Consider the following 14,978-nt stretch of genomic DNA (forward strand, 5'->3'; position numbering starts at 1 on the left):
TCACTCACTGTCTGGTGACTCTGGTATAATCCTGGACTCGCTAGGTTCCCAGTAAGTCAAAGAGCTTCCCAAGCCCCTGAGAAGTCTTGTGATTTACCATCCCAAGTTCTACTGCGCTAGGCCACTTGGATGACAAGGATTTTCCAAGTTCAAGACACACTTCACCAGTCAAGGTGTATCCTGCGACAACCCCCCCTCCCCATCCCCTCCCCCGGGGCTTCTAGGTCCTCTAGAAAAGGAGCAACCAATGGGGTCACAGGACTGGGAAGGAGAGGATTCAGCCCTCCCTCCCCCCACCCCCACGCACCCTCAATCTAATAGACTGCTTGCCACCGCCCCTCCAGGTTAATCATACGTTGGTAGGTGAGTCAGAGAGGAGGCGGGGCGGTTAGGTTTGGCTTTGCCATGCGTCTGGTATCCTAATGACAATGACTCCTCCCTCTACTTACTGCTTCTAGAGCAGGGGTGGGGAATGTCCGGCCCTCAGGCAGTATAAGGCCCTGCCAAGGCATTAGGGGTGAGTTAATGAAAGGTCTGACCACATACGGCAGGCTCGTTTTTAAGCTGGTAATTTTGTATGGCCCGCGAATGATGTTATAAATGTCCGAGTGGCCCCGGGCAGAGAAAAGGTTCCCCGCCCCTGTTGTAGAGACTCTACCTTCAAAGCCCTTCTCCTCGGTACCCGAGGCGGTTTCCCTTCCAACAAGCGAGTAAGGAAATGATGGACACACAAAAAGGAAAGACTTCCTGAACGTGATGTGAGTCTGGGCACAGAGCAAGGCCACGCTCACACTCAGAGGTCACTGACTGTAATTACCCCTCCCATCAAGGCCGCCTTCCTCACCGGGGGCCAAGCAGCTTCGAGGCTGTGACAAACACCGTACCTGCCCAAACTCCAGAGGAAACATTCCTGGCCAGGCCTGCAGCCAGGCTCCAGGGACTGGCACCGCGAGAGTCAACAGACGGAGCCAATAGGAACAAGAGGGAACTGGTTCTCCTGCTCTCCAGATGGTTCATGACCCTTCCATTATGTTCCACGCAACATACTGAATTATTTGTTAACTTTTACGGAGTCTCCTGGAGCATCCTGGCTTCGCCAAGGAAGTATTAGTTGGGCGGGTTGAAATGTTAGAAGTATTAGTTGGGTAGTAGCTAGAAGCAGAGACCAGAAGAAAATTCCACAAGTGGAAAAGAGCCTGGGAATAGTACTTGGAACAATACTGGGTAGATTAAGCATGGCATCTTTTATTCAAGGAGCCATGACTGTGGTCCATTTGGGGTGTCTGTAACTTATGTCTCAGAGTAACATAGCGCATCTCCTTTCAGCAATGTCACTGTCAGCTCAGCAAATGGCAGAGGAACCTCCGCTCTGACTTCCCCAGCTGCTCTGAAGCAAGGTTCAAGGTAATCCTGCCGCAAGTCAATACGAAGCGTTCTAACTGCACCATCTTTGGGACAACCTGACTCAGTGTCCAAGCAAACGGATTTCACTTTCCATAGCTCTGTATGGGGCGAAGGGAAGGAAGGGTCCCATGTCTGCTCTTTGTCGCAGCTCCACGCTATAACAATCTCCTTCCAAATCCTGTCAAGGGTATAATGCAACCTCACGAAGTGTCCAAAGTTCCTCTGATGATGGTATCAGTTTAGAGCAAGAGTTATAACTTCCAATGCCCCTCAGGTGCCAAATAGATTTGTTTTCTAATATCATCCTGAGCTGTATTCTTTTGGCCCTGAAATACTTGGCTCTTTAGCTCACTTTCCTCTTAATTCTACGATCAGAAATATAACAGCACAAGTTTGACCATAAATGGCAAGCTGACAGTCAACCTCAATGTTTGGGACGCAACAGGGAGTAGAGGAGACTGTGGTAAAATGGAGAGCACATAACCCGTATAAAGGTAGAAGCTATGCCCTAGCCAGTTTGGCTCAGTGGATAGAGCTTCAGCCTGCGGACTGAAGGGTCCCAGGTTCGATTCCGGCCAAGGGCATATGCCCAGGTTGCGGTCTCGATCCCCAGTAGGGGGTGTGCAGGAGGCAGCCGAACAATGATTCTCTCTCATCATTGAAGTTTCTATCTTTCTCTCCCTCTCCCTTCCTCTCTGAAATCAATAAAGATATATATATTTTTTTTAAAAAAAGGTAGAAGCCACTGTTAACCCCAACAGTCATCCTTGCAGAAGTGTGGGCTCAAGTCTTTCTGGAGAAACCAGAGATCCAGATTCTTATGTACCATTTTCCAATATTTATATGTGGGCTATTTATTAGCTTAAAAAAACAACAGTCATCAGGTTGCCACTTTGCTACCTCCCTACAATGACTAAAGGCAATATGACTGGGCATAGAACTAACCTGGAAGTCAGAAACCCAAGACTGCTAGACCTAGTCCTGATACCAACCCACTCTGTATCTGGGCCTCAGTTGCCTTGTCTGAAAAGTTTAGACATCAAAAATTCTATTCAGCCCAGCCGGCGTAGCTCAGTGGTTGAGCATCGACCCATGAACCAGGAGATCACGGTTCGATTCCCGGTCAGGGCACATGCCTGGGTTGCAGGCTTGATCCCCAGTGTGGGACCAGCACGAGGCAGCCAATCAATGATTCTCTCTCATCACTGATGTTTCTATCTCTCTCTCTCCCTCTCCCTTTCTCTCTAAAATCAATAAATATATTTATATATTTTTTTTAAAAATTCTATTCACTCCTAAATTATTATACTGCATAATTAAATAAGCTTTCTAGATGGTCAACTCTCACAAGAATAACCAGAAACATTAAAAGGAAAAACAAAAAACAGATCATTGTGCCACAGAAGGGTTTATTACACTGTCTAGACATGGCCTTGGTGTGGCCAAGCCAGTTGGTTGACATAACCACGAGAATATGAACACTTATCAGGCCAGATCTCCTCTGTGATAGCGGCCCACCCACTGGCAAAAATAAGAATTGTATGTCTCCCGTGACTGTGGCAGGGATCGCTTGTCTATGAGCCAGAACTCTCTTGGATCTTTTGAACCCAAACCTGGGGTTTCGAAGGAAGATTCTGAGTCAGAAAACAAAGCTGGCCAACAGGTTGCCCTGAGCCAGCGTTCTTGCTTTGCGAGTCCACCCTCAGCTACCTGCAGTGAGATCTGCAGTTGCCACATCATGGCCTTCCGCATGAGCCAACTGCACCCAGAACATCTCTGGTTACATAACCACGGTCATGGCCCATGTGTGTGCACACGGCTCACCCTGCACAAGAGCACACACAGGATTTCTGATACAGCACCTTTTTTCCCCCCGGGGAAAGTTGGGGGTGGGGAGGGGGGCATAGGAAGGGAATTAAAAAACATTAAGCTGGAAAATAATGAACAATAGGTAAATTAAGGACTTTTTCCCACTGCAAAGGTTAAAAACAGGCACATTTCAGGGGACAGAAAAGTGTTCACATTCTTGTGGTTATAACTGTGTGGCTTGGGCGAACTGAAGGCACGAAGAGCAGAAAGCCAAGTGAATTCTAACTGGGCCGCTTCTCTACACAGGCCATCCCGACGCGGAGAGCTGGGCCAGTGAAGTGGGAAAGGGGAGTGGGCGCCTACACTCCCAACTGCTCTTGCGCATCAGCCGTGAACAACGGGGCCTTTTTATTTTGCCATTGGATAAGAATCCTGTACGTGTGTTTCTTACTTATTATTTTATTGATTTTGGAGAGAGGAAGGGGGAGAGAGAGTGAGAGAGAGAGAGAGAAACAGTGATGTGAGAGAGAAACATCTCTCAGCTGCCTCACGCATGTGCCCTGACCAGGAATTGAACCTGCCACCTTTTGGTGTACAGGAGGATGTTCCAACCGACCCACACGGGCCAGGCCTCCAGTTCCTGTTACAAATGAATTACCTTTGATTCCAAAACCAGCCATAATCTCTCTCTTCGGTTCTGTCTCTCTTAGAGGCATTTCCTTCACTGTGACTTGGCTTTAGGTCACCACTGTTAGTATTCTAAGTCAGCTGATTCTGACCCTAAGGCTTTTGTAGCCTCTGCCTGCTGCCTGGAACGCTCTTCCCCCTGACCTTCACAAAGGTCACTCATACACCTCGCAGCCTCGGGGGTGCCCCTCAGAGAGGCCCCCTCTCTGGCCACCCAACAAGCTACCCATGCATTCTGTGTCGCATGACCCTGTTTTAATTCTTAGCCTATTATCCACACCACCTGACATATTTCCTGCTTCTTTATTTCTTTGTTGCCTGTCTTCTCTCATGAGCATATAAGCTCAGTGGAAATACAAATTCTGTGTCTTGTTCACTGCATATATCTAGCAGGTAGAAGAGTGCCTTGAATATAGTGAGTATTAACATTAGTGGAAAGGAAGGAAGGATGGAAGGAAGGAAGGATGGAAGGAAGGAAGGAAGGAAGGAAGGAAGGATGGATGGAAGAATCCATCCAGCAAATATCTGTGAAGTGCCTATGGTGCCCTGGGAAATAATAGGGAATAAGACCCTCCTTCAAGGACTCTACATTCTACCAAAGAAGACACACATGATAAGTAAGAGGATACTCTGTAAGGAAAGCTAAGAGTTGGCCAAAGGGGCAAAGGTGAGAATTGGGGCCGCAGGGAAGGCACATTATTGAGAACCATCTCAATAAGAGCAGCAAGCCTGAGAGCAGACCACAGGCCCAGGAGCCACAGGTGTGCCACAGTGGGTGAAGGAATGAGGGAGATGGGGACTCGAGGAGGCATGGATGGTCCAGTTAAGGAACCTCATAGACCAGTCTCTGATTTTTAACCCTCTAAAGCAATGGCAGCCACCGAGATCATTTTAAGTAGGAAAGTGATATGATGGCTTTATGTTTTATAAAGATAATTTTGGCACTGGTGAAGGCAATTAATTAGAGAAAAGAACAAAGCATTCAGGAGGCTGTTGTCCAATCCAGGTAAAAAAAAACAAACCACAAAACACATACACACATCACGGATCCCAACTATTCCTGGCAATGGAGAAAGATTTGAAAGCTATTTAAAGGGTGGAATCAGTAGAGCATAGTGACACACAAAAGGTGGGAGGCGAGAGAAAGGATGAGGTTAAAGAAAATCCCAGCTTGTGGTTTGTGTTATCAAAATCCATGGGTCTCATGCTTTTGGCCTGTGAAGCCCTAAATTCACTTTTTTTTTTTTTTTTTTTTGAGTCTGCTTGCTTCCATGAGCTCATGGACACTTGCCCAAGTGGCTGGCTGTGGTCCTAGCACCGTGTTCGTTCATCTGCTTAAGAAGTACACGTGTGTAGAAGTCTCTCTGATGTGCGTGCATCAAGTCCACCGTGGGGACGACTCTCTGATCATAAAGATGTGCACCTTGTTATGTTGATGCACAGCCATTTCCGGAGACACACACTGACTGATCCATCACCACAGAAGCATGACTATTGGTCTAAATATAGATGTGCCTGTCACCTCAGAGGAAGAACAGAACACAAGTCATGATTCCACTTACTCCTAGGAAATTTTTTTTTTTTTTTTACTCCTAGGAAATTTTAAGGTGATAAAATTGAAAAGCAAATCAATGGGATATTTCTTCAGTCTGTAAATCTGATCAAAAGGTCAAATGATGATGACCTTACCTATGTTTCACTTCTCTTGACCTTAACTGCTAAGTTAAACCCCAGCCCCCTCTACAGCATCCTTCACCCCAACCCCAAGGTATTTCTCACATCCACAAAGGGGACACCGCTGGCTATCTGACCAGATGCCCTGCAGGGACCCCCCGTTTACTCCTTTCCTCCTACGCTAGCCCTCATCTGCTGCTACCGCCTAAAAGGCTACAGAACGTTAAGAGCATGGGCTCCGGTGCCTGCCAGCTTGGGTTTGAGTCCTGGATGTGCCAGCTGTAAGCTGTGTGACCTGGGGCACGTTATCTAGCCTCTCGGAGCCTCAGCTGCTGCCCTTGTAAGATAAGAACATTATCTAACCTACCTCCTGGGGTGGCTGTGATGATTAAATAAGTTAGTATTTACAAAGTAGTTACACGAGAATCTAGCACAGAGCAAGCACTCAATAAATGTAAGCTGTGATTCCTCCTACCACTGCCCTGCTGTATCCTCTGTTCGTCCGAAAGGAGAGCTTCCATCTGATCCTTTAAAAGAGTGAGAGACCAGCTGTGGTGTTCAACTTCGTGGGAGTGGAAAGCAAGGATAAACTGTAAAAACGTTCAAGACTGAAAAACCCAGGACCAAAGGATAGTTCTGATATGAAATTTTAATTTATCTTTGATAACGAAGTACCTGTCAATAGTCTTAACATTAGGACAGAGAGAAGAAAATGAAATTTAAAACATAATACCATTTACAATAGCATCAAAAACACCGAATACGTAAAAATTAATCTAACAAAAGGTGTACAAGACCAATCCAGAAAAATCAAGAAAATTTAAAGAAGACCTATATAAATGGAGAAATATGTCATAGTTCTAGACACAAAGGTTCAATATTATAAAGCAATATTATAATTTGTTCTCCCCAAAATCTATGGATTTTTTTCAATCCCAGTCAAAATCTCAGCACTTTTTGGTGGAAACTGACAAGATAATTCTAATTTTTCTATGAAATGCAAAGGGACAAGAATAGCCAAGATGATCTTGAAGAAGAAAAAACAGAGTTGAAAGATTTACACTACCAGATGGCAAAACTTATAAAACTCCAGCATCTAAGCCAGTGTGGTATTAACACCAACTTCTGTCAATTGAAGCATAAAGGAACACAAATATGCCAATAGAACGAAGAGTTCAGAAATAGACGCACACGTGCACAGTCCTCTCATTTATGAGAATGCTACCACTGTGGGACAAAGGGGAAAGGGTGGACGTTTCTAATGGCTCTGGGTTATCTGGATATCCTCATGGAAAAACAAATGACCCTTGGCCCCTATCTCACAACCATCACAAAGCGAAATTCTAGAAGGAGAGTGTAGACATAAATTGGGAAGGCAAAACCTTGAAACTTTCAGGGGGTAAGCAGGGAGAGTATCTTCATGCCCTTGAGGACAGGAAATGACTTCTAAAGGAGGACACAAAAAGCACAAACCATAAAGGGAACAACTGGTGTACGGGATTTCATTAAGAACTTCTGCTCATCCAGACCCCATTAAGGGAGTGAAAGCAAACCACACGGTGGGAGGAGAAATCTGCAGTCGGTATCTCCAACACAGGGCTCATCTCTAGGAGGCATGAAGAATTCCACAAATCAATAAGTCAAAGGGGGAGGAGCAAAAGTCTTGAAAAGGCACTTCATAAAAAATATCCACATGGCCCCCCAAATATATCTTAAACTGGCTCAACATCATTAGTCACCGGAGTAATGCAAATTAAAGCTACCGTAAGGCACCACTGGGCCCTGGTCGTGTCCTAGTTCGTGACATGGATGGTGGTTCCACAGGAGAAAGTCCACTGCGTTGTACACTTAAGGATGTGTGCACTCCTCTCTATAGTATACTTTAATAAAAATGTCTTCTAAAAAAGAAAGAGACTTTAGAAATATACCAACCAACTGTAATGTGTAAACCTTATTTGGATCTTGCTTCACGCAAGCCAACTGTTTAAAAAAACTGTGAGACAGTTGGAGAAATTTGAGCCCTAACTGCATATTCGATGATAATTAAGGGATTATTTGATTTTTAGGAATCATGATATTGTGGCAATGTTTTCAAAAAGACTTATCATTTAGAGCTACGTACTGAAGCATAAATACATATACTATAAACAAAGTAGTATATTAAATTTGCTTAAAAATAATCGGAAGGGGGAGGACACCTAAAACAAGAATAGATGAGTTGGTGGCGATTGCAGCTGGATGGGCATCACAGTACTGTTCTACCTCTGCATACGTTTAAAATCTTGCATATGAAGCCCAGTTGGTGCGGCCCAGCGGTTGAGCATGGACCTATGAACCAGGAGGTCACAGCTCAATTCCCAGTAGGGGCACATGCCTGGGTTGCCGGCTCGATCCTTAGTGGGGGGCGTGCAGGAGGCAGCCGGTCAATGATTCTCCCTCATCATTGAAGTTTCTCTCTCTCTCCCTTCCTCTCTGAAATCAATAAAAAATATATATATTTTTAAAATCTTGCATAATAAAACTGTGATCACCTGGTTCATAGGTCGACGCTCAATCACTGAGCCATGCCAGCAGGGCAATAAAACCTTTTAGAAACTATAGCAAATCCGAGGTTTTATGTGCTTTGGCTCTGTAGGACTCCTCTCTCCTACCCTTCCCAACCTAATCAGGTAATATCATGTAGTGATGGAGGCTACAGGCACCTTAAGAAGTCATCTTGGGCCGAAACCGGTTTGGCTCAGTGGATAAGAGCGTCGGCCTGCGGACTGAAGGGTCCCGGGTTCGATTCCGGTCAAGGGCATGTACCTTGGTTGCGGGCACATCCCCAGTGGGGGGCATGCAGGAGGCAGCTGATCGATGTTTCTCTCTCATCGATGTTTCTGACTCTCTATCCCTCTCCCTTCCTCTCTGTAAAAAAAAATCAATTAAAAAAAAAAAAAAAAGAAGTCATCTTGGCCATTCCTGCATTATCAAGCCGAGTACCGGAAGCAGAGGGGCGCCCACAGCATACCTGCACACTGGCCAGCACAGGAGACAAAGTGGCCTCTTCTCAGGGCAGTTCAAGAACCATTCCCCATCCCTAACCGGTTTGGCTCAGTGGATAGAGCATCGACCTGTGGACTGAAGGGTCCCAGGTTTGATTCCGGTCAAGGGCATGTACCTTGGTTGCGGGCACATCCCCAGTAGGGAGGTGTGCAGGAGGCAGCTGATTGATGTTTCTCTCTCATCGATGTTTCTAACTCTCTATCCCTCACCGTTCCTCTCTGTAAAAAAATCAATAAAAATATTTTTTTAAAAAAGAACCATTCCCCAGGGACCTGGCTATGGCAGACCAGTCATTTACCCACATACTTTGGGGCATATGCCAATGTGAGATATCTAAGCAGCTTGGTTGCCCTCCCTAAAGGAATAGACTCTTAACAGAAGCTCCTGTGGCCTCGCTGAACTGACCCTCCTTGCCTTACCCCTGGACGGTAAGCGTATGCTCTCTAGCGTCGTCTCCGCGGTCCGTAGCTCCCTTTGCCAGCGGGCCTGGCTGGAGCTGCTTCTGGAATGATGCAGTATGAATTCCTACATGACTCAAGCCTGCCTCTTGCTTATTCCAGGGCCCTGCACTGCTGTAGGCTTACAGCTTAGAATCCCCCGTTAGACAGATACAAGGGGTTGTCAGAACAACCTGGGGCGGGCCTCCTGACTTCATATGTCACCCAGCAAGCCCTCCGGGTCTGGAGCTTCCCCAGGTCACAGGGAAAGAAAAGTCACTCATCCCCTGATTCATCATTTCAAGATGTAACCCGGAGACGACACCTCGCTTGGTGCACTACCCCTTTTAGGGACCCTGCTGCATTTCAGCAAGGACTTCTGGGGAAATGAACTGCGTCTTTGATAAGGAGCCTTCGGGCACTCCCCATGGTGACTTCTAGAGGAAGAGAAACCTCCTCCTGTCCCTGGTGGGCTCACTTATCTGCTGCTAACGACGAGGGCTTCAAAGGGGAGGGGCCAAGGTCTCATACACACAAGAAGAGCAAAGTTCAAAAAGTGATTTACAGGACTAGCTTCCCTTTCTTCTTTGGGCCCCTAGGAATTCCAACAATGGGTACTTTTCAGACGAATACCAGCCATTGCGGAAAACCAGTGCAGTGCAGGGGTGAGGACATGGCTCTCCCACACAGCAGCTATGGGACCCAAGTTTTCTGTGCTTCCGTTTATCACCTGTAAAATGGGGGCCATGAAAGTACATACCTCGTTAGGTTGATGAGAAGGTAAAATAACACAATATATGTAAAGTGCTTAAAACCATGCCTGGTTAGTGTTAGCTCATAGTATTACTTTACTTCATTTTTTTAAATAGAGAGGAAGGGAGAGAGAGAAATATCAACGGTTGCCTCCTACCAGTGCCCCGAGTGGGGCTCGAACCCGCAACCTGGGTATGTGCCCCAACCAGGAACCAAACCCGCCACCTTTTGGTGCACTGTACGACACTCCAAAAAACTGAGCCACTCCGGCCAGGGCAGTATTATTTCATTATTAGCAGAGACCTGCCATGGGCATGTGCCATCACCAGAAAGAAAGGATAAGAATAGAAAGAGTGGACACTTGGAAACAAAATGAGAACGGTATGCTTGACACTCTGTGGCTGAAGTTTATACACATCTATTTCCATAATGTTTGTCAATAACTTAGAGATAAAGACAAACATATTCTGAGCCAAGGGTCAGAGGCCTAGCAGGAAACTGGACATCCTCCTGTGTCAGAGATGCATACCGAAAGGCTGCTCACGTGTGCGATACAAACCTCATCAGTATTAAAGGAGACAGCAAGCCTCTGGTCTGGGTTAGCCAAGCACAGCTCCTCAGGCCACAAAAAAGCAGCTAAGATACTGTCTTGCTCTTTTCGTGTTAATCACTAGCATTCTTGGGCTCAGTCAACGAAATTGATAAATAAATGTTGGCTACTATGTTTCACATTTGCCTATACATTTAGCATTATTTAGTAAAGAGCACAATTTTAAAATAAAAATAATTAACTGGTTAAGTCCAGAGATCCTTTCAACCATTTTTTAAAAAACTTGATGAATAATTACCTACTACAGTCTTTCAAAGTTTTAATTTTTTTTAAATATATTTTATTGATTTTTTAGAGAGAGGAAGAGAGAGGGATAGAAAGTTAGAAACATCGATGATAGAGAAACATCGATCAGCTGCCTCTTGCACAACCCCTACCGGGGATGTGCCCGCAACCAAGGTACATGCCCTTGACCGGAATCGAACCCGGGACCTTTCAGTCCACAGGCCGACGCTCTATCCACTGAGCCAAACCGGTTTTGGCCAAAGTTTTAATTTTTAAAAGTCTGGACATTCGGCCATTCCTTCTACCTGGGCTGTGCATAAATATGCAAAAAACGTACTTTCTCATAATCATTAGAATTTGTTGTTAATAACCATGATTGTGTTTTACCTTCATTTATGGTTATCACACTGTCAGGAAGGCGAACAGCATATGAGACTGAGAGGGAGGAAGACTGCCCAAAGGGCCTGCTATGCAGGGACTCCAGGGGCTATTAATTATTTATCGACTTTTCCAAGTTAATAAATAGGCCTGTCTTTTGCCCTTTATTCCCCAGATGGATTTAACCAAATGAGAGATGGGGGTGCGTGTGCAGAGTTAGCCGTGTGAGAACGCAGGAGGTGCAGATAATGGAAAGGAGATTTAAAAGATACATATTCATTTAATGCCTACTAAATATGCACATCACTGCTTTATCTGGCATGTTTTCTATTACAAATAAATTCTCATGACTATTTGGATGGTTTTAGAGTGTACTTTAAAAAACAGGAGTGCTTTAAAGACATAACATTAATACCAAAAAAAAAAAAAAAAAAAAAACACACCAGAAAGCAAAATTCAAATAACATGCTGACAGCAAAATAAATAAATAAATAATGCTTATACACAGTTAGAAAATGCAAACACTGAAGAAATAAGAACCTCCTTCCTCACCACTTGAGTCCTTCCAGCCAAAGGTAAACCACCATTTATGCTTTTGATCTCTCCAGGAAAAAATATGTTTGCATATATATTCATTTATTTGCCAAAACGAATCACATGCACACGTTCGGATACATACTTTTTAACTTAATAACACGCCTTGATACTATTTCCACATCAGCGCACGTGATTAGCACATTCTGTCTGCTCTCGCACACAGTGCGGCAGTGAGGAGCATCTCTGCACACACAGCTTAGTGTTAACATGTGTTCTGGGTTTGTTTTTGTAGTGTGACCTACTAGGAAAGTCAGTGCAGTAACTACAAACTACTCCAGGCGGTCCATCCCAGCTGTGTGGTGAGAGAAGAACAATCCTCGGTTTATTTCGGTTCCTTTGGGAAACTTCCTGAGACAACGGTGGTTCACACCACGTGGGTCTCGGGGGCAGCCTGAAGGGCCCACGGAGAAAGGGACCAAGTTCAGCTTAGAGGAGGTGAATCTTTCTACCTGTTCGCTTCCGTGCAGCAGCGCAGCAATTCTGTCTTTGCGCTTAGATCCACCTGGCGGGCTCCCTACCCCACGGGCCAGGAGTGAACCGAATGCTCATGGCATGAATGGAATGCTTGTAGAAGGGGAGGCACAAGCAAGCGCTGGGGAGCTGTGCATGGAACCAGCAGCAGGTAAAACGGCCAGATGACTGTGACCTTCACTCTAGTGCATGGCTACTGGGAACTCCCTGCTCATGGAAGACCAAGATTCAGGATGTTTGCCTAGAGGTGCACAGAACACGGCTGAGTGGCAGAGTTGGGGTGGAAAAGTGACTACAAAGTTCACAGCTCAGAAATATCCTATATAATAAAGAGCTAATATGCTAATTAGACGGAACAGCAGAACGACCGTCCGGACGACCTTCTGGATGAAGCCAGGGCTGTGAGGGCCGGCCAAGTCAGCTGGGGCTGCGAGGGCCGAGCCCCCTTGCATGAATTTCATGCATTGGGCCTCTAGTTAATAATAATAAAACCATCTCCTAGCGTTAGTATACTTAGTGGCCTCACATTCTTTCTGGAATGGTAAAGGACTTAAATTATATTTGGAAACCTGTCAACACAGTGTTTTTCCAAATGTTTACCTCAGTTGACTCACATCAATTCTATGGAGCAAGTAGGTCCCCACTTCAGAGACAAAATGACGGTGGCACAGCCACGTTAAATGACTTGCCCACGGCCAATCAGCTGACTCAGTGTCCTGACTCTAAGAACTGTGCCCTTCCCTGCATTCTCCCAGGACCATTCACGTCGGACACACCAATTTTAGAACCCCAGACCAAGAAAAGCTCAGAATGAAGCCAGAGAAGTAAATATAAATAGATCCCTCTCCAGGGATACCTGAAATCCTGAAAACTACCTCTTCCTAATAGAACTTTAATAAACTGAAAAATATTCATGTCGCTAAGTTGAGATACCAAACTTAAACCTGGACAGAAGAATAACAGTCTCCACTAGTTTTACAAAGATGTCTGTGGAAATCTGGTTTTATGTTGTATTGTGAACACCCCGCTCTATCTCACCTTTTTAAAATCTAGTAGCTCTCCATTTTTGGTTAAGGCACTGACCTGGATAGTACTAGTGATTTGTCATTTAGATATCTAACACCTGTTTCTTGAGTCTTTCTCAGTTAGGACTGTCCTTGATGAGTGCTTTTCACATTTTTTTTTTTAGAATGGCTTACAGAAGAAATGGATTTAAGTTTGTAAAGCACAGACATGTATGTGCCATAGACACCAAACTTTCACAAAGCCAAAATTACCCTTCCTATGGGTGGTTTACTTGGTTATTTTCTATGCCTTCATACTTTTTCATTTCATTTTTAAAAATATATTTTGTTTGTTTTATATACATACACACACACACACACACACACACACACACTAGAGGCCCAATGCATGAAATTTGTGCAAGGGTAGGCCCTCATAGCCCTGGCTGCTGCCCCGGCTTCATCCGGAAGGTCATCCGGGGTAGTTCTGCTGTTCAGTCTAATTAGCATATTAGCTATTATATAGGATTTTTTTTATTGATTTCAGAGAGGAAGGGAAAAAGATAGAGATATAGAAACATCAATAATGAGAGAGAATCGATGATTGGCTGCCTCCTGCATGACCCCCTACTAGGGGGGATTGAGCCCACACCCCAGGCATGTGCCCTTGGCCGGAATTGAACCTGGGACCCTTTAGTTCCCAGGCTGACGCTCTATCCACTGAGCCAAACCGGCTAGTGCTTAAAATGTGTTGACAGGTTTCCAAATATAATTTATTGATTTCAGACAAGAAGGGCGGGGAGGGGGGAGAGGGAGAGAGGGAGAGAGAGGGAGAGAGAGAAGAGAGAGAGAGAGAGAGAGAAACATCAATGAGAGAGAATCATTCATTGGCCTTTCACATGCCCCCTACTGGGGATGGAGCCCACAACTGGGGCATGTGCCCAGACGAGGAATCAAATCGTGACCTCCTGGTTCATAGGTCAATGTTCAACCACTGAGCCACAACAGTTGAGTTCATTTCATTTTTTAAAATTGTAATTATGGGTGAATACATTGATTTTATGACTAAAAAATGGGTCTGAATACCCTGGCTTAGGTGAACCATACACAGACCCAGCTTCAAAGAATGTATACACTAGTTGGGAGTGTCATGGGTGCATTGTTCACAGACATATTATAGTTGGAAATCCTTAGAGGTCAATCAGGTCAACTATCTGCTCTGTAACTGACTGTACATCCCTGACAGAGGGGGTAATATACCAGTAAGGGTTTGAACATCTCTAGGACAAGAAGTCACCTCCTGTTTGGAACCTAGCACAGGACTGCTCACATCAAGACCTGTTCAACCAGTACATACCTGAAGCTAAATGAACCAAACACCTCCATATACATTCCATGTCTTTTTCCTGAAAGACAACTTCAATCTTTTTTCCTAAACCCATCTCAGTCTTTTCCAGAAGGGCGAAGAGGGGAAGGTCAATCAGGGGGACGGAGGTCCGGAAAGGCTCCTCTTTGATGACTTGGAAGAAGGCGTCTTAGCAAGTTAAGAAACGACAAGACAGGCAGCCATCACCCGTGGAGGCCTGCGTGGGGGATACTCACCATGAGGGCTGGGAGGCTGGAGGTCGGCAAAGGCTCCCCGGAGGAGGTCCCAAGTGAGCTCAGTCTTGAAAGATGGACTGCAATCAGAAGGGTGGGGAGAAAGTGGGAGGGTGTGATCAGAGTGCACGCGGATGCCGTTAACTCAGAATCCTAATAAGATCCGTCTTGGTCACGTAAAAAAATAGAAAAGCTGGGCCATCCATATTGCGTTGAGATAGCAATGTCACCCTTCCTTCCCCCCCTCCCACTTTATCCTCTTACTTTTCTCAATGCCCTGTGAGC

The 14,978-nt window shown here is 45.3% G+C and overlaps 1 protein-coding gene across 2 annotated transcripts in view; it reads right to left on the bottom strand.

The window, feature by feature from the left end:
* CNIH3 (cornichon family AMPA receptor auxiliary protein 3) overlaps window positions 1-14,978 on the bottom strand; it is a 125,735-nt gene that overhangs the window by 108,975 nt on the left and 1,782 nt on the right. For both annotated transcript variants that reach the window (XM_054713019.1, XM_054713018.1), the window contains exon 2: window positions 14,697-14,773. In XM_054713019.1, the coding sequence (XP_054568994.1) occupies window positions 14,697-14,773 (77 nt within the window). The remainder of the gene's footprint in view (window positions 1-14,696; window positions 14,774-14,978) is intronic.

This window comes from Eptesicus fuscus, chromosome 24 (assembly GCF_027574615.1).
Source record: "Eptesicus fuscus isolate TK198812 chromosome 24, DD_ASM_mEF_20220401, whole genome shotgun sequence".
In the NCBI taxonomy this organism is placed as follows: Eukaryota; Metazoa; Chordata; class Mammalia; order Chiroptera; family Vespertilionidae; genus Eptesicus; species Eptesicus fuscus.